The 19,126-nt window shown below is 37.1% G+C and overlaps 1 protein-coding gene across 6 annotated transcripts in view; it reads right to left on the reverse strand.

The window, feature by feature from the left end:
* Nucleotides 1-19,126, reverse strand: part of CNOT4 (CCR4-NOT transcription complex subunit 4) — a 140,322-nt gene that overhangs the window by 42,239 nt on the left and 78,957 nt on the right. For 3 of the 6 annotated variants that reach the window (XM_044246635.1, XM_044246633.1, XM_044246637.1), the window contains exons 6-7: nucleotides 18,921-19,046; nucleotides 15,145-15,269 (exon numbers count right to left, since the gene is read on the reverse strand). In XM_044246635.1, the coding sequence (XP_044102570.1) occupies nucleotides 15,145-15,269; nucleotides 18,921-19,046 (251 nt within the window). Of the gene's footprint in view, nucleotides 1-15,135; nucleotides 15,270-18,920; nucleotides 19,047-19,126 lie in introns of all 6 variants that reach the window. The other 3 variants (XM_044246634.1, XM_044246632.1, XM_044246636.1) reach the window with 1 other exon arrangement.

Here is a 19,126-nt window from a genome sequence, read left to right on the forward strand (position 1 = left end):
CTTTTTCTGCATCAATTGGGGAATCATGTTTTTTTTGATCCTACATTCATTTGATAGGACACATCAAAGTGCTCTAGTTTTTGTTAAACCATCCTTGCATTCCAGGAATGTATCCCCTACTTTATCATGGTTTCTAATTATTTAAAAGTGCTGGATTCTGTCTGATAGCATTTTGTTGAGGATGTTTGCATCAATGTAAAAAAGGGGTATTGGTCTGTCGTGTTCTCACAGTGTCTTCAGCATTGATACCAGAGTTATGCTGACCTTACAGAATGAGTTAGGAAATGGTCCCTCCTCTTCAATTTCTTGGAAAACTTTGAGAAAGACTATAATTAGTTCCTCTTTAAATGTTTGGTAGAATTCACACTTTCTTTGTTGGAAAATTTTTGATTAGTGATTTGATAACCTTACTAATTATGTATCTATTTATATTTTTAAAATTTCTTCATAATACAGTTTTGGTAGGTTTTGTTTCTAGGGATTTGTCTATTTCATCTAGGTTATCTAGTGTGTTCACATACAAATGTTCACAGTACTCTCTTATAATTCTTTTTATTTCTGTAGAATCTGAAGTAATGTCCCTACTTTCATTTCTGATTTTAATAATTTGAGCCTTTTCTGTGGTTTTTCACAGTCTACATGACACATTAAAGGTTTGTCAATTTTGTTGATCTTCTCAAAGAACCAACTTTTAGTTTCATTGTTTTCCTCTACTGTTTTTCTATTTGCTATTTCATCTTCCTCTGCTTTAATCTTTACTTCTTTCCTTCTGCAAGCTTTGGGTTTAGTTTGTTCTAATTTTTTTTTTCTATTTCCTTAAATTGTAAAGTAAGTTTGTTGACTTTGGGTCTTTCTTGTTTTTTAATATAAGCATTTATAGCTATAAATTTCCCCCTTTGCGTCCTCTTAGCTATTTCCCATAGTTTTGATGTTTTGTTCTCATTTTCATTCATTTCTAAGTATTTTCCAATTTCCCTTGTGATTTTTTTTCTTTAACCCATTAGTTGTTTAAAAGTGTTAATTCCCAGGGTGCCTGGGTGGCTCAGTGGGTTGAGCCGCTGCCTTCGGCTCAGGTCATGATCTCAGGGTCCTGGGATCGAGTCCCGCATCGGGCTCTCTGCTCAGCAGGGAGCCTGCTTCCTCCTCTCTCTTGCCTGCCTCTCTGCCTACTTGTGATCTCTCTCTGTCAAATATACAAATAAAATCTTTAAAAAATATATAAATAAATAATTTTTTTTTAAAAAAAGTGTTAATTCCCACAGTTTTTTGAATTTTCCAGATTTCCTTTTGATAATGATTTCTAACTTTATCCTACCACAGTGAGAAAAGATACTCAGTATGGTATCTAGATTTTTAAATCTACTGAGACTTAATTTGCAGCCTAACATATAAACTTATCCTGGAAAATTCCTATGTAAATGGAGAATAATGTGTATTCTGCTGTTGGGGAGAGTGTTATGTATGTCTGTCAGATTCAGCTAGGTTATTATATTGTTTAAATTCTCTCTTTACTAGAGAACCTGGGTGGCTCAGTTGGTTAAGTGTTCACCTTTAGCTCAGATCATGATCCCAGAGTTCCAGAATCAACCCTCCACGTCAGGCTCCCTGCTCAGCAGGGAGTCTGCCTCTTCCCTCTCCCCCAGTTTGTGTGCTCATTCTCTCTAAGCCAAATAAGTTAATAAAAAATATTTTTTTAAATAAATTATCTCCTTACTGGTCTTCTGTCTGGTTATTATAGCCATTATTTTGAATAGGGTATTGAAATCTTCAAGTATTATTGTATAACTATTTTTCCCTTCAATATTGTGAGTTTTTGCTTCATATATTTTGATGATCTGTCATTAGGTGCATAAAGGTTTAAAATTGTTTTTATCTTCTTGCTGTATTAATATACAAAGTCCTTCGTCTCTCTTGATTTAAAGTTCATTTTGTTTGATAGTAGAACCCCTGATCTCTTTTGTGTACTATTTTCATGGATTATCTTTTCTCATCTTTTCACTTTCAACCTGTTTGTGTCTCTGGGTCTAATGTGAGTCTCCAGTAGACTGTGTATAGTTGGATCATGTATTTTTATCCATTTTACCAATCTGTCTTTTGATTAGAATTGAATCCATTTATATTTAAAGTAATTACTGATAAGAAAGCAGTGATTATGCCCTTTATGCCTTTTGTTTTCTACATGCTTTATAGCTTTCCCCCCATCAAATTCCTACATTACTGGCTTTATTTATCTTCAGCTGACATTTTTCTAGTGAAATGTTCAAATTCCTTTTTCATCTCCTTTTGTGTATATCTTAGAGCTACTTTCCTTGTTATCATGGGAGTTAAATCTAACATCCTAAAGTTAACAACACTCAAAATTTATATCAACTTGATTTCAGTAACATACAAAAACTACTCCTTTACAGCTCAATCCCAACCCCTTTCAGCTTTTACACTAATATATTGAACCTTAAATGTACTGGTCTCTCAAATCATGTAGGTAACAAAAAGTATAGCTACAAATCATTGTTACAATCACACTAGTTTTTATATTTGCCCATTTATTTATCTTTACTAGTTTCCTTTCATTTCACCTTTCAGGACTCCCTTGAGCATTTCTTACAGGGCAGGTCTAGAGATCATGAACTCCCTCAGTTTTTGTTAAACTGGGAATGTCTGAATTTCTCCCTCACTCTAAGGAAAGTTGTGCTGGATAGAGAATTCTTGGTTGATAGTTTTTGTCTCTTAGTACTCTGAATATACTGGCCATTGCCTTCTGGCCTCCAAAGCTTCTCATGAGAAATATACAATAATCTTGTTGAAGATTCCGTCTACATGATGATTTACATCTCTTGTTGCTTTTGAGATTCTCCTTGTCTTTGGCTTTTTAATAAAATTTTGGTTTGACTTTATTTGATTTTATTTTAGATTATGAAATTTTGACTGGATTTTGGTTTGGTAACAGTTTGTATCAATGTTTGTCTGAGTTCATTTTAATTAGAGTTCCTTAAGGTTGTCCCATGTTTATATTCATTTCTTTCATTGAATTTGTAAAGTTTTCGCCATTTTTTCTTCCCCCCAAATATTCTCTCTGCATCTTTCTCTCTCTTCTCCTTCTGGGACTCTGACAATGTATGTACTGGTCTGCTTGATGGTGTCCCACAAGTTCCTTTGGCTCTGTTTGCTTTTCTTCAGTCTTTTCTCTTGTGTTCCTCAAACTCATTGTAATATATCCATTGTTTTATCTTCAAGTTCACAGATTTTGCTACGTAATCAAATCTGCCTTTGAATCCTCTAGTGAATTTTTCATTTAAATTACTGTACTTTTCAGATCCAGAATTTCTTTTTGCTTTCCTACTTTTTTTTATTGACATTTCACTTTTGTTCATACTTTTTTTTTCTTACTTTCTCCACATCTTTTAGTTCCTTAGTAATCTTTTTTTTTTTTTTTTAGATTTTATTTATTTATTTGACAGACAGAGATCACAGGTAGGCAGAGAGGCAGGCAGAGAGAGAGAGAGGAAGGGAAGCAGGCTCCCTGCTGAACAGAGAGCCCGATGCGGGGCTCGATCCCAGGATCCTGGGATCATGACCCGAGCTGAAGGCCGAGGCTTTAACCCACTGAGCCAGCCAGGCGCCCCTCCTTAGTAATCTTTAAAAGAGTTGTTTTAAAAGCCTTTGTCTACTATATCTGCTACTGGGTTTTCTTCAGGGACAGTTTCTGTTGATCATTCTTTTCTTTTGAATGAGCCATACTTTTATGTTTCTTTTATATGCGTAACAGTGATTTATTATTCAACACTGGCCCTTTGAGTCTAGTAACACAGTACCTCTAGAAATCAGATTCTCTTTCTTCCTGTTAGCTTTTTTTGTTATTTGTTTACTTTTTTGCAGTCTGTCTCCGTATAAAAGGTCAGTCCTAGATATAAATTTGAAGTCTTCTCAAGGTCTTTTCTGATCCTTTCTCTGGCCATGCACAGACCCTACATATTTCCCCATATGTGCAGTTGTTTTTGAACCTCCTAGTCTTTAATATCTAGCAACCAAAAGGAGAAAAAGGAAAAACTGAAAGGGGAAAAGAGGGTAAGGACACTAGTCCTTTAAATCCCCAGGGTATCATTTCAGACAGAAGGGGAAGGGCCCACAACAATGGTTGCCTACTCTTTGTCTGCACCTCTGTGATCAGAAGCAGTAATCAGCAATTACAGCAAAGATCCTCAATACATGAAAGACAGGGCTGTTTTTGCCCACCCTGGCTCCTGCTAGCTACATGCAAGCCACTCCAGGAGCATGTGCACAGCTGCCTGACCCGTAGCTGGGGGTAGAGGATAGATAGCCGCTTTGGCCTAAGAGCTAAAATTGACCAAAATTAACCCAAGTCTTTCCATGGAATTTGCAAGCCTTCAACAGATTTCAGAATTCCAAAATAGCTGTATCACTCAGATTCTGCCGGTACAACTGCTGTCCAGGTGGGGAGACAGATTCCTGGTGCTACCTACTCCACCATCTTCCCCAAACTTAAGGCTTAAAGGTGAAAGGAAACAGAAACAATGGAAACAAAAGGATGAAAGCAAGACATTACAAAAGAAGAACTGCAGTGTCTCTAGCTCAGTTCAGGTTCTCAGCCACCACCATTAAGGAGCACTAAGTAATAATTTTCAATACAGGTAAGGTTAGTCTTTCTAGTGTCAATGGCAGTATCTGAAAATATTGCACTCAGAATAAACCTTGGTAATGTTTCTGGATTACAACTAATTAGAACAATTTATATCATCTAGTCCACTATGCTGAGGTTTCTTAACTACTGATTCATAACATTTGATGGTTTACACAGTAAAGTTTTACCAAAGATGCTTAAAAATTTCTAGATCAGGATCATCAAACCAAAGACAGCTGCTAAAAAACCTAGATTGGGCAAGGTATCAGTAAGCTTATGCTCCACTCAATTTTTAAATTAACTACTCAAGGAATAATAAATGAAAAGCTTTAAGAATAAAGATACAACTAGAAATTGTTTTTATTTCCTACGTGGGTTGTAAAAATTTCAATTATAGTTAAACCTGCCATTGTAAATGCAACTTTATCAGTGCAAAAGAAAATACAGATGGGAGAACCCCTACAAATGTATGTATAATCTCAACAGGGAAAATATGTTATTTACAAATTCTAATTCCAATAAATGTGAACTCCTTGGACCTCTAATGCCTGGACAGGTAACACTTTCCCAAAGTTACTACTAACAGGTTAGACTAACAACTTCCCTAGTACTGGATGTGGACTTCCTTCTTTATCAAGCTCTGTATCTGCTTAAACTATAGTTGTATTAAATATTTGTTGTTTTACATCAACATCCACCAACCCACTGTTACACCATAAAGGTTAAGAAAGGAAAATAAACTTTAATAAATACCACATTTAATAAGGAACAAAGATACCTACTCTATGAAATGGACTAGTCTCTGGTAAAAAACTGGCAAGTCCTCATGATATCAGATGAAAGAAGATTGGGTACACTAAGATAAACTGCACAGGGCTTTTTTATTTAAAAATAAGCAAACAAAAAATCTACAGGTTTTCTTTTTCTTTTCTTTTCTAGGTCAACACAAAGTTTATTAGCGACTTCTGTTTAGAAATGCCTCCTTCTGAACAAGTCTGGTCCTCTAAGATAACCAAGAAACACCAACATGCACAGGGGCCCCACTTTCATTTGTATCTCAAGTTACACTAGAAGCCTATCACAGAGCAACAGTAGTTGTCTCATGGGGTTCCTTGGGAATGGCTCTAGAACAGGCTCCAGCTTCCGTTCTGGTCCCAGGATTGGCTCTGGCACTCTTTGTGCCACCATGCCTAGTATGGGCTCCAGCTCCCCAGATCCAGTATTGCCTCCAGCAGTAGCTCTAACTCCAGGCCTAGCTCTGGCCCTTAAGCCATCCTGGGCTCCAGCTCTAATGAATCCAATTCTGGCTCCTGCTAAAGCTCCAGCAGCTGTTGCAGTTCATCCACCTGTCTGCAGACAGCCCAAGGAGCCTATGTTTCAGGTATTTCCTCTGTTCCTCAAGATTAAATTTCTCCTGGTGGTAATACCCAAAAGCCTCACTCCAGGAAATTTAGAAGTAGAGGAAGTACAGCATATTCTCAGGTATGTTCTCCCTCAGTAAGCATTTGATAGTGCTGGAAGAGTTCCGTCAGCAGGAATGACTGCAGTACCTCCCTGCTCTTGGGAGGCACAGAGTAGATCACCTAATCACTGTCCTGATGGTCCACCCTGGAGCAGGTCATGTCCCCTTCCAATGATTCGCTGAAATGTAGTAGAAAGGCTCCAGAAATGGATCTTCTTCAGCAGCTGGTACTTCTGACTCCAGCTCACAAAGCCCATGATATGGCCATCACTCCACAGATTCCTCAGGTGGTCATATACCAGGCCCAGATTTTTGTGCAACCATGTCCAGAATGGTAGCTTGCATAAAGCAGGGGGGAGGGCGGGGGCTCGCCTGTTTAGTGAAGTCAGCCCAGGACAACAATGTACCCTTAATCCTAGAGTTCTGCCCAAACAGCTTGTACCTCAGCATGCTCAGCTGCTCCAGGTCAAGGTCTCAGCCAACACAGGACAAGAACTGCCAACTAAGAGCAGGGCCCAGCAAGCTCCAGGAGGGCTTTGGGCGGGGGGCTAGAAAAGAACTACTGATTCTGAGGGCTTATGCTGAGCAGACTGAACCAGAGAACCAATGCCAAAGCAAATGAGTAGCTTCACGTTAAAAATAATCACACAAAGGCTATCTGTTTTCAGCTCCTGCTTCAGGCCCTGCTAAATGTATCCAACCATGACCCTGATAATGTGCAATTCCTCTGAAGCCCCTAATGCTGCCCTTTCAGGAACCAACCAGAGTCAAGTAGCCAAAATTATGCATTAAACCCTGGCTCTTGGGACGCCTGGGTGGCTCAGTTGGTTAAGCAGCTGCCTTCGGCTCAGGTCATGATCCCAGCGTCCTGGGATCGAGTCCCACATCGGGCTCTTTGCTCGGCAGGGAGCCTGCTTCTCCCTCTGCCTCTGCCTGCCTCTCTGTCTGCCTGTGCTTGCTCTCTCACCCTCTCTCTCTGACAAATAAATAAATAAAATCTTTAAAAAAAAAAAACAACCCTGGCTCTTGCCCCTTCTCATGGGTCAAAGTTTTCTTGTTTGAAGTCAGAATGTTGAACTTCTAGAGACCCTGTAACTGAGGAGGGAGGACTGGAGGATTCCTGTCCATGGGGACTTGTGTAGTCAGGGACCCACTGCCTTCCTGGAAATTCGCCAGCAGCCTTGTAGGACAGTAGACTTCCTCCCGCTCTTGAAGATGAAGGGCCGGTAGAAAGTTTGGGGGATGCAAGGTTGGGTTTCTACCACAACAGCTTTGTGAGCAGACACTTAAAGCAACTCTGTGAATAGGACCTTCCTCAGGTTCACCTCTTTGGTTAGAGTCATCCTGATAGCTAACCAGGTAACTCAGACCCTTCAGCTCTGCCAGCAGCTGATACAGATGAAAAACAACAACTTTCCTCCAGCCACGAACACTTCTGCAACTGTTGCAACTGTGGTCCAAGTGGGCTCCAATGCAGGCATTTCACTGCTGGACTTAAGCTTGATTAGGATAGGTAAGTGGCTTAGCAGTATTAGCAGTAGCTTTAAAGGTATCCAACACCTGCTTTTTCCTTTTCGTCCAATTCACATGGTTTCCTCCAGAAGCTGCTAAAGTCTGGTTTGATGGGGGTCTTAAGATGGCATTCTCACTGGGGCTGGGTCTTCTACTGGGAGTAGAAGACATCCTTGTGGTCTTTCAGTTGGCTGATGGATTTCACCAGCTTCTCCGTTTTAGCCCTTAATTCCAGGTTGATGGATTTCACCAGCTTCTCCAATTTAGCCCTTAATTCCAGGTTCCAGGATTCAGTCTCCTGCTGCTGGCTCTCCACAGGTTCTTTGAGGTCTGCCTCTCCTTGCTCCGACTGAGCCCTCTGAGCCTGAATCAGAATTAAATAGATTAAACATCATCTCAGCCAACTGGTAGGGCCCTGCGGAAAGGCCTGACTGTCCCAATAGAATTTTCACAAGTTCTGCTGTGGCAACAAGCACTCAGGGTCCTGGCTGCAACAGGCACACTCAGAGTTCATTTCGTCCAAGAACTGAAGGAATGGCATGTTAGCCTTTGAATCATCGTTGCCCAGTAATAATGCTGAGAGAAAGAAAAATCAGAACACCTGAAGTCTTTAAATACCATACAACTGACTGAAAAGTACTGGACTCAAGTGGGACTAAGCAATTCTAAAAGGTAGGTGGGTCTCATAACACAAGATATTTCCAGTAGGCAATGCTGTGTGTATAAATGTCTGTAAACAAAAATTTGTAAACATGTAATATCTTCATATACAGCGTCTTACTGAGTTTTTTTTTTTTTAAGTTCTAGTCCTAAATAGTTCTGAAAATCTATGGTGAGATTATAGATTTCTCAAGAGTAAATATTTTTAAACTAACCCTAAAATTGGAATCCAGTGCTATGGGACATAATATGTAAATATGTACATTTTTTTTTGAAATATAAAAATATACAGTGCATATCCAGAATCTGTCTCTGAGATACTGATTTATTTAGTCTAAACTGCAACATCTGGTATTTGATGATTACTACACTAGTGGAAGTGAAGAGGAGTACTGTTATCGGATTGTAGAGTAGAAGGAATTATTAAATATCAAATTCAAAACCATGCTCTACAGCTATCTGCAAGCAGGCAGTGTAATGCAGCTACACCTCTGTTTGCATCCAGACATGCTAGTTTCTAAGTCGCCCCAAAGGACAGTGCTCAAATGTGACTTCCTTTCTAGGAATTTTGTAGCAATGCCACCAAATTCCTGAAAACAGTCTCTTGGTGGCTTTCTAAAATTTGCAACATAAGACAAGTTGTTACATAGGAGAAGAATCAAAGAAAAGACCATTTTCCAGACTGGGAGTGGGACAGAAAAAATACTGAGAGAGTCTAGTTCTCCTTTTCATCACATTGAAAAGACAAAGTCTCCATGATTGTGCTAATTAAAGTTGCATTTCAAAAATAAGGTATAATTTATATCAAGCCATGGACATTTCCAAATTTCACTGTCATGTTACTGTATATACAAATACATACGCACACTGCTCCTATATTAAATACTCCATATTCATTTAGAAGAGTTCATTTTAATTATTTGTGCTTGCCCATCTTCAACAACTGAGATCAACATTTGCTACTGCAAAGGACAAATTTAAATTACAGACAGGTAGCGTGCCTTTACAGAGTTTATTTGATACAGGCTTCAAATATACATTAATATTTCAAGTATTACTTTACTACTAAAATATGGCCACCTCTTACATAATGTGGCACAATGAGTTGCTAGCATGGTAAGGAAAAATGCATCAATCATCTGGGCTGATTATAGTTTGGCAAATATGATTTTAACTGAAACTTTCTCAAGAACTCCAGGATGTACCGAACATGAGTGAAAATAAATGTTTTGATTACTAGAAATTAAAATATCCAATTATTCTTAATATTAAAGTTGAAAGATAAACAATCACCATCCTAAACATGTAGGCTGCAGCCAGCTTTCAAAAGCAGCAAGTAAAACCGTCTCCATCTCTCCTTTTTCATTTTGCACTTCAGTAATAAAGGTTGATCTTTTAAAAGATACTATATACTTAAGTAGAATTTAAACACACAATTGCTCACTTAACTATCCATCCCCCACACTCATTATGCCCCACCCTCTGAAAAAAAAAGTACCAGAGCTCTCTAACTTTTTTGAAAATATTCTACGTAGGTGGAACAAGACACCAGAACTCGCTTACTAGTTTTCTAGTAGGTATGTGCACATGTGTGGTAACTTTATATTTCCAAATACAGAAGGGGAATAAAAGGTCTTAAAAGAAATAAGAAAAAAAGACTCTGAGAACAATGGTCAGAAAAATTTCATAGCTCACTAATTTTAATATATACACCCAATTTTAGTAAATCTTACTAATGCAACTACTTAGTTTACTAATAAGTAGCCCTGAGTTTCATGCTAAAACAAAAAAAAAAAGGTATGAAACCGCAAATCATTTATCTATTATAAAAGGGGAAATGCCTTTCTGGGGATCCATTTAAAAAAAAAAAAAAAAAAAAAAGTAGGCCACCTCTCATGGCTCCTGTCCATGGTTTGAAAATCACTGCTAAAATCACCTCTATCTCTAAGTACCAGCACACGCTGGTGTAATTTATAATTATTATTAGGTCATGAGTCCTCTCTCCAGAAAAATGTACACACACACACACACACAAAATCTGATAAAATTTCAGAGAGTTCACAGATGTGCTAAAGCCTATTTATGATTTAACAAGCCCTACCCAAGACTATTTTCAACAAGTCTCTGGACTATACTTTTTCTAAATCATACCAGACTACATGATGTCAGGGTAGGAGAACAAGATTAATGCGGTGACCACTCCCATTCCGCTGAATAAATAAGGCACTCTGGACTATGCTTGCAGTCTATCAAAGCTTATACTTGATTTTCAATTAAGATACAGCCATGTTTTTAAAAAGACATGCATTTTCTTTCAATGTGATAAAAACTAACAAATTCCTATAGTCATGTTCCTTTCTTTAGTTTTTCCTCTATAGCCACCAAACTGAGGTTTAGGAAAGCTTTTGCTTAAAATACCATTAATTTCTCGGATGTATAGTATATCTGATTTATCCTGAAGATAATAAGCCTTTCAGACCTGAGTTCTTCAAAGTCAAACTACATATTAGTTGTGACATAGTCTTCGTAAAGTCAGTCAGTTTGATTCATGTTAGAGTTTTGATTCAGGCTAAAGTCTCTTAAGAATTTTACCTCCTCTAGACTGAGCTGTGGCAGAGTGGGAGAATGAGCCTGGGAGTAAAAGTGACAGCAACTTTGGTCAGAATCTGGTCTATCACTTATTTGTGTAGGGTACTTACTGGTGAATTATTTAAACTCTCTGAGACTTGCCAGTTTCAGTTTTCCTTGCCAGTGATATCTACCACGCAGGATAACTGAAACTGAAGGCACCCAAAAGACACCAACACCTCTTCACACCTAAGTCTGAAGACGAACATCCCTAATCTTTCAATTGTGACTTCCCTAAGCCACAATATCAAGTCATAACCACTTACCTTGAGGGATCTATAGACCCAATAATTTGCTCCCCAAATTCTTACATAGACCTACTCACTGTCCCTGGGCAAATAGCCCATCTAGCTGCTATTCCCTTCACAGTTCTCAACTGGGACACAAATAGTGTCTCAACTGAAATTAAGTTATTTCAAAGCCCGAAACTTACAACAGCCAGTCCCAAAGCATCACTACTGCATGGCTTCCTTATTTCCCATTCTCTCATTTGTATTCATCATTTCAAAGTAACTGATTAATATAGAAAAGTGGCACATCTATACTCCATCTGACTGATAAACTCTGGAATGCATCATAATGAAGGGTGGTGAGAACAAATGACATATACCCTTTTATAATTTGTTGTTCATTTAAGCAAAACAGGAATAAGACACACTACAGGAACCTCACTTACATATGAACCCATGTGAGGGTTCAGTGAGGATTCAGCAGCTATGATACTCTGAATATTTATACTCTGGCTTAATCAGAAATAAGAGGAAACTACATTTTAGGTTTAGTGTCAATTCATAAAGTTCCACATTTTGTTTTCCTGCGGTTCTTGCAAAACTGATATTCACTACATGTGAATGACAAGAAGAGACAGAGAGAAACCATTCTTTTTCTTTCTTCCCTAGAAAGCTTAATTCTCAACTTACCTTGACTAAGAAAAACTTATCTGCTGGGTAGGACCATGGAAAGGGTCATGTTTATTTTATTTTTTATTTTTTGGAAAGGGTCATATCGTTCACCTTTCTAACTTGACAAGTCTTCCCTATGGGAAGAAGGAAAATTATCTACAGATTCATCCCTACCACTATATCCTGTACAGTGACAATGTGGAAATGGAGACCAAAGCAAACCTTCAGTAGTAATGACAATCAGTTGAATTTAATCTTTTGCAGGGGTTGGCATGTTAAGAAAACAAGCTACAGGAGCTTGCCAAAAGAAGAACTCTCTGTATCTTGGGCCATCAACTATCCTTAAATTTGGGGGACCTGAATTAAACCAACAAAAAACAACCCTTCTTCTTCCCCAAGGAAACCTTCCTATATTGTGTACTTATGCAAAGCACAGCTAGCCATGTTAAAATTTATTCTGATCCTAGGTGAGGTTTAGTAACACTGGCTTTGGGCAGTTACTTAATTGAGTACATTGTTTTAATTTAAATCTCCCTTTCTCTTCCTTTTACTCTGTGGTATCCAGGACATTCCCCTCTTGCTACTGAAACAGTTATGTGTTCTGACCGTACTTTATATGAAGGCAAAGGCAGTAACATATTAGTAAATCTAATAATAACTGATCACAAAAAAATAAGTTAAAGAAACACTAAATACTTGTTATAAACACCAAAAGAACATTTGGTAAGTGTCAATTTTCACTTTCAATCTAAAGAAAAAAACAAATTAACAATAACAAGGTATTCTCAATACTGTGATTAAAAATACTTCTCTCAAATAAATGGTTAAAATCGCATTTACAAGTGAATAAAACACCAGAGACAGCCTTATAAAATAGGGAGATAACCCTATAAAAAAAATGAGACAAGGATGCCTGAAAGCCCCACTTTCTAACACTGGTCTTTAATTTTTAGCCTCGGAATTCTCAAATAGGAAGAGGTGGTGGTGGGAGATGCAATACAATAAAGCAGGGAAAAGACAGCAACAAATTCTTTTCTAAGAGATACAGAAGACTTGGAGAGATATATCATGTTAATGGTTCAGAACACTCAGTATTATATTGCAGAACAGAATTTCTTCCAAAATTGATTTATAAATTCAAGTATTTTGAAACACAAATAGACTGGTCAACTAAGTGGGGAAGTTAGTTCTGTATAATGCACATACAACACTTAAATACATCAATAAAACATAACAAACAGATACGAATTCACAATCTATAAGAAGTTCACTCTATTAGTCAAATACAAATTAAAATGAGACAGTTTTTATCCAATTGCCAAATGTGCAGAAAAAATATTCAATTCAAGGAAATAGATACTCATCATCTTTGACTCAGCAGTTCTACTTCAAAGAGAATCAAAGCTACAACCAAAATGTTTATATGAAAAAAATGTTCATCACAGTGTCATAAATAAGAGCACCAAAATGAAAATAATATACACCAGCAGGAGGTTGTTTTAATAAATTTCAAATGCTCATGTATAATGAAATACCATGCAGCCATAAAAAATTATGTTTTCATGACAAAGGAAAATATTCATAATAATGAATATTAAGTTTTAAAACATAACAAACCAATGTATTTTGTGTATATATACATTCACAAGAAGGAAAAAGACTACAAAGAAATATACACTGCAGGAAACACATCAAATCATTTTCAGGGAAACATCTTGAGCACTGAGATCACAGACAATATTTACTTTCTTCCGTTTGCTTTTATATATTTTTCAAATTTCTTTAAGTAGAAACATATTACTTTCATATTCAGGAAATAAAGAACATTATCTCAAAGAGATTATCTAAATTTTAAATTTCTGGTCTGAATTCTCTAGGGGCTATAAACCCAGATTATGGTTTTAATTAGAATGATATTTTTAATGAAACAGTGATGTAAATAAATGTTAAAAGCATCGGAAATAAATTTTTACTACAATAACCCCATTCTTATACGAAGCACTATTGAGTTAGCAACCAATGAAGAACAGAACAGAACATGGTTCATAATAAAATAAACATCCAGGAGTAGAAAGGAGTAGGTACAAAAAGATCAATGGAAAGGGTCAAAGCTTCCCATCCCAAAAGATTTCTGTTGGACTTAGCTTTAATTCTTAGCTTTGATATAAACAAATTTTACACAGTTTACTATATAGTAATTTTACGTTTTGCTCTGTGGCCTCTTTTTTATATATTTATATACACACGTATGTACATGTGCATATGTGTATATGTCTGAGCATATATAAATAAATTTTAATAGCCTTATAAATAATCTTTACCACCAAAGTGAATAAACTTAAGGACTTCAAGAATTTAAACACAAGAATAGGTAGTTGAAGAAACAGACCTGATGACAATGTATGTAGTTATTATAAGCTGTATTTGAAAAATGGCCCTTATATTACTTTAGTGCTAAATGCTGGACTGTAACAAATAACAACCAGACATTTAGAATATCACTTTAAACAAATTTAACTTTGGACTAAGTTTTTTAAAAAAGAAAATCAACATAGCTAAATTAATTATAACTACATATTTAAATGAATTCATTTTATAAAAATTAAACTTACCAAATTAAAAAAAAATTACAAGAGCCTAACACATGAAACTTAAGGAACATTCAGGATAGAGGACAACCCCAAATTACTGTTTTTATTAACCATACCATTTTCTGACAGGCCATAACCAAATAGAACCCAAAATGTGAAGATCACCATATCAGAATGAGACTCAATACCTTAGACTATAAATTTATTTAAACATTGACATAATACAGGTCTACACAAAAATAATTTGTTTCTTGAGATGAAAATTCTGAATCCTCCTCATTCAGAGGATATAAGACTTTAATGATTCCTGTGACTAGAAAACTACAATTATTTGTGTCCCCAACATACAATGCTTCAGATAACTCCCACTTCCCCTTTTACAATATTTTACCCCTCAACTGTATCGGGGGGAACCCTAATTAGGCAATAAGAGCCCTTCAATAACCAACATCCCTTAAATTCTTTTTTTTTTCAAGGAGGGTGTTCCCAGGGTCCAGGGCAGTCTGCAAACCAATGCAAAGGGGTAGCCACCAAGAGGCTCATGTGAAGTATTACCAGGGAGCAGGAGGCAGCAAACATTCAAACCCAGAAACTGTGACTGAACATTTCCTATATAATGCAATAATTCTGCACAAATGATAGACACTGTCAAGAATTTTGCCTGAAGAAGATGTAAAATGAGAAGAGAAGATCGACAGACATGAAGGTAAGGTGTCCGATTATACTAATATCGGTACTTACGTATCATACCTCTGCAGTGGTGTCACTTTGTTCTTATTCTTATCAACTGAACCCGTAGATAGTTGAAGAAAATTGGGGTTTAACTTATATAATTCTTGAAGTAGTTTCTGTTCATATTCTTGGTGCTTACCCGCCTAATGGAAGAAGAAATTAAAACTGCAGTGGGGTTCACAAAATGGGTGGTATAAAGTAATGACTTACTTTCTGAATTATTAAAAATATCCTAAATAAAACATGTAAGGGTTTTTCATGGCATTAGAGAACCCTGTGAGGATGTCACAGAACTGCCAGACCAATGAAAGTTCTTCCAACAAAACTACAAAATATATATGCCATTCATTAAGGATTTCATCAACCATTTATTGTGCAGAAAGCGTAATTACAGACAACTTATTTGCCAGCTCAAAAAACTAGAGGTCCAGAGCACCTGGGTGTCTCAGTCTGTTAAGCACCTGCCTTTGGTTCAGGTCATGATCCCAGGGTCCTGGGACTGAGTCCCACATCGGGCTCCCTGCTTGGCAGGAAGCCTGCTTCTCCCTCTCCCACTCCCCCTGCTGTGCTTTCTCTCTTTCTCTGTCAACTAAATAAATCCAGGAAGGAAGGAAGGAAGGAAGGAAGGAAGGAAGGAAGGAAGGAAGGAAAGGAGGAAAGGGAAAACCAAAAAAGGAAAATAACAATAGAGGCCTTTTTCAACTTATTCCTCCATCTTTCATTTAAGAATGAAGTCTTCTAACAAGGCCATTACAGAATTTTCTGAAGATCACCAAAAATATTTAATTTCTCTTTTTAAAAGAGACGAACAGGGCACCTAGATGGTGGCTCAGTTGTTATGCATCTGCCTTCAGCTCAGGTCATGATCCCAGAGTCCTGGGATGGAGCCCCACATCAGGCTCCCTGCTCAGCGGGAAGCCTGCTTCTCTTCTTCCTCTCCCACTCCCCCTGCTTGTGTTCCCTCTATTGCTTGCTCTCTCTCTCTCTCTCTTGCTTTCTGTCAAATAAATAATCTTTTGAATAAATAAGAAAAACATGTTGTAAATTGTACACAGATGAAGAGTATTAATAACCTTTTTCATTATCTTGACACAAAGTAAAAATTCCATTACTTTGTTTTTATATAAAAATTAATGTTATTTTAAACTCCAAAACTGGAGCTGGCAGTTTACAGCCAACCCCTTTGTTTCTCTTGTGTGTGTGTTTTTTAAGATTTTATTTACTTATTTGCTAGAGAGAGAGAGAGAGCACACATGCACAATTACGGGGAGCAGCAGGCAGAGGGAGAGGGAGAAGCAGACTTCCCACTGAGCAGGGACCCCAAAGCAGGACTCAATCCCCGGACCCTGGGATCATGATCTGTGCCAAAGGCAGACACCAAACCAAGCCACCCAGGTGCCCCCAGCCCCTTTGTTTTTATAAGTAAAGTTTCATTGGAACAGTCATGCTCATTCATTTACTTGCTGTCTATGGCTGGTCTCTGCTACAACAAAAGAACTGAGTATTTACTACAAAGACCATAGGCCCAGAAAGACTAAAATATTTACTAACTGGCTCTTTACAGAAAGTTTACAGATCACTGCTCTATACACAGAGAGAAATCTGTATTTACTATAGTCGGTTGCTACATATCAGAAGACAATATCACAAACATTATCAGGGAAATTAGGCAAAGACTGCCTCTGGAAATTAGTCTTACACAGAAAGAAGTTACAATGAGGGGTGCCTGGGTGGCTCAGTGGGTTAAGCAGCTGCCTTCGGCTCAGGTCATGATCCCAGGGTCCTGGGATGGAGCCCCTTACTGGACTCCCTGCTCACTGGGGAGTCTGCTTCTCCCTCTGCCCCTCCGCCCCCCACTCATGCTTGTGCTCTCTCTCCCTAGCTCTCAAAAATAAATAAATAAAATCTTAAATCAATTACAGTGAAAATACTTTGAATAACTTTTTACTACTCGCATGTAAATCATGACTGAAATGACATTTTTACTTACCTTCAGGATTGTTTAATTATTTTAAAGTGTGGTCTAACTAGATGTTACAGGAAAACCAAACCCAGAATGGGACAGATCAAAAAAACACAAGACAGTAAAAACAAGCAAGGCCAACATCACCTAATCAAGTAGAACTGTGTTATATACACTGCACAACGCACTGTGCCCTGTTCCAAGGGGGCTCCTGCCTGTTTCAAATGGATCTATAAATATTTCATATGGTACCAAATTTTTAATTATGCAGTAAAACAAGGAAAGATCTTCTGATTTTTGCCATGACATAATTTGTTCAAATTTCCTTTCTATATAAGAGGAACCGTTTCAATAAAGAAACCTCTTTTCAAATTAATTTTAAACTCACATAAAGAGCAGATGAATTCATCACAATATGAATTTTAAATTATTAAGAAAAAAATATAGGAGATGTGGATGTTACATCTTTAAAACATGAAAAGCCTTGAAATTTTTTTCTGCAATCAATACTTCAGGAGACATTATGGCTTTCATTAGCAACTAAGTGCTAAAACTAATACTCAAATGATTTTACAGGGGCAGTCCAGAAAGACAGGTTAAATCCCATTACAAGTCAGTTCCATGGGACTGTCTGTCCATTTTCGTTTACAATTCAGAATTACTCAAAAATGAGATCAACTAGGGCTTAGAAATTCTTTGGCAGAAATTTTCAGTATAATAGTAGCATGAGTAATGCATGTTCTCTACATGTCAAAATTTATTCTGGAATGGTGTGACCTTAGATTCTACCCACAACGTTTCACCCAAAAAAAAGAAAAAAAACAAAATCAAGAAGCATTTATTAAATAAGAAGTCATCTCTCCCCATTAAATATCACAGAGACCTTATTTTAACATTGTTTTTAGACCATAAAGAAACACGATCGAGAAATTCCAATGGATCAATTATAATGGGATTTAAGTCTGAAATAACTCCAAGTGAAAAAAGGGAAATATTTCATTTTAACAATATGCTCTTAACAGAAACCCTACCAGACTCTCTCTAGTTTGACCTGGAGAGCCCAAGGTAGCAATCAACGGCCCTCTATCTTCTAAATGAGAAGTATTACAGCAAAAGTCCATAGCAACAATCTGATGTCCTCATCTATAATAGGGAAGTGCAGCATTGTGCTTTGGTATAATCCTTATTTAATATGCATATGGTCAACAATTTTACTTGTAAAATCATGATTATAATACTACAAATTGAAAGGAGACCAGAGAATAGAAAATATAAAAAAGAACACAGGATAATAAACCTTCAATCCACCTTCACAGAACACTGACTCATTGTACACTTTCATGAGGAGAATCATTTTATAAAAATGTTAGGTTATTAGCAATATTTGATAGGTTATTATCTTCTAGCATGTTCTATAAAGAGTGGAAACTGGGAAGGAAAAACTCTCATAATTACAGTAACCCACTTAGCTTCCAATTTGTTGATATTCCCCCTAAAGTAGCATTTACCAAAATGCTTTCCTTGGTCAATTAAGTTCTGATTGTACATTCCCTTCTTGGATATTTATTAGCATATTAAAGACTCTGAGAAGTCCTGCAGGAAAGAAAACTATTTATCTTCATTAATCTAGCATTTTCAAACTTAATGGATTACAGATCCATTTTTAATAGAACAATATTCTGTAGAACTGACATTCCATGGAACACTATTTGGAAAATGCTACTTTAATAATAATTTTTTTTTAATCCCCAGTTTTTGCTTTTGCAATTTTAATTTATAAAGAACAATACTTCCTTTTCTGCAAAGTTTATAATTCACATTAATTTACTACCTGCATTTCCTCTTTCGTGAAGCTGGCCGCCTCATCCCCCAATTCATGTAGATACATGCAGTCAGGCTTTGGACACTGCATATTCTTTAAGAAGTAACTGCAGTATTTTGTTGTACCTAGAGATGCCTGCAGAAAGAGGGGGAGGGGAAGGACCCAAAATGTGAATTGGTATTTTCACTTCACCTCAAATGAGGCACAGACATGAT

This window comes from Neovison vison, chromosome 4 (assembly GCF_020171115.1).
Source record: "Neovison vison isolate M4711 chromosome 4, ASM_NN_V1, whole genome shotgun sequence".
NCBI lineage: Eukaryota > Metazoa > Chordata > Mammalia > Carnivora > Mustelidae > Neogale > Neogale vison.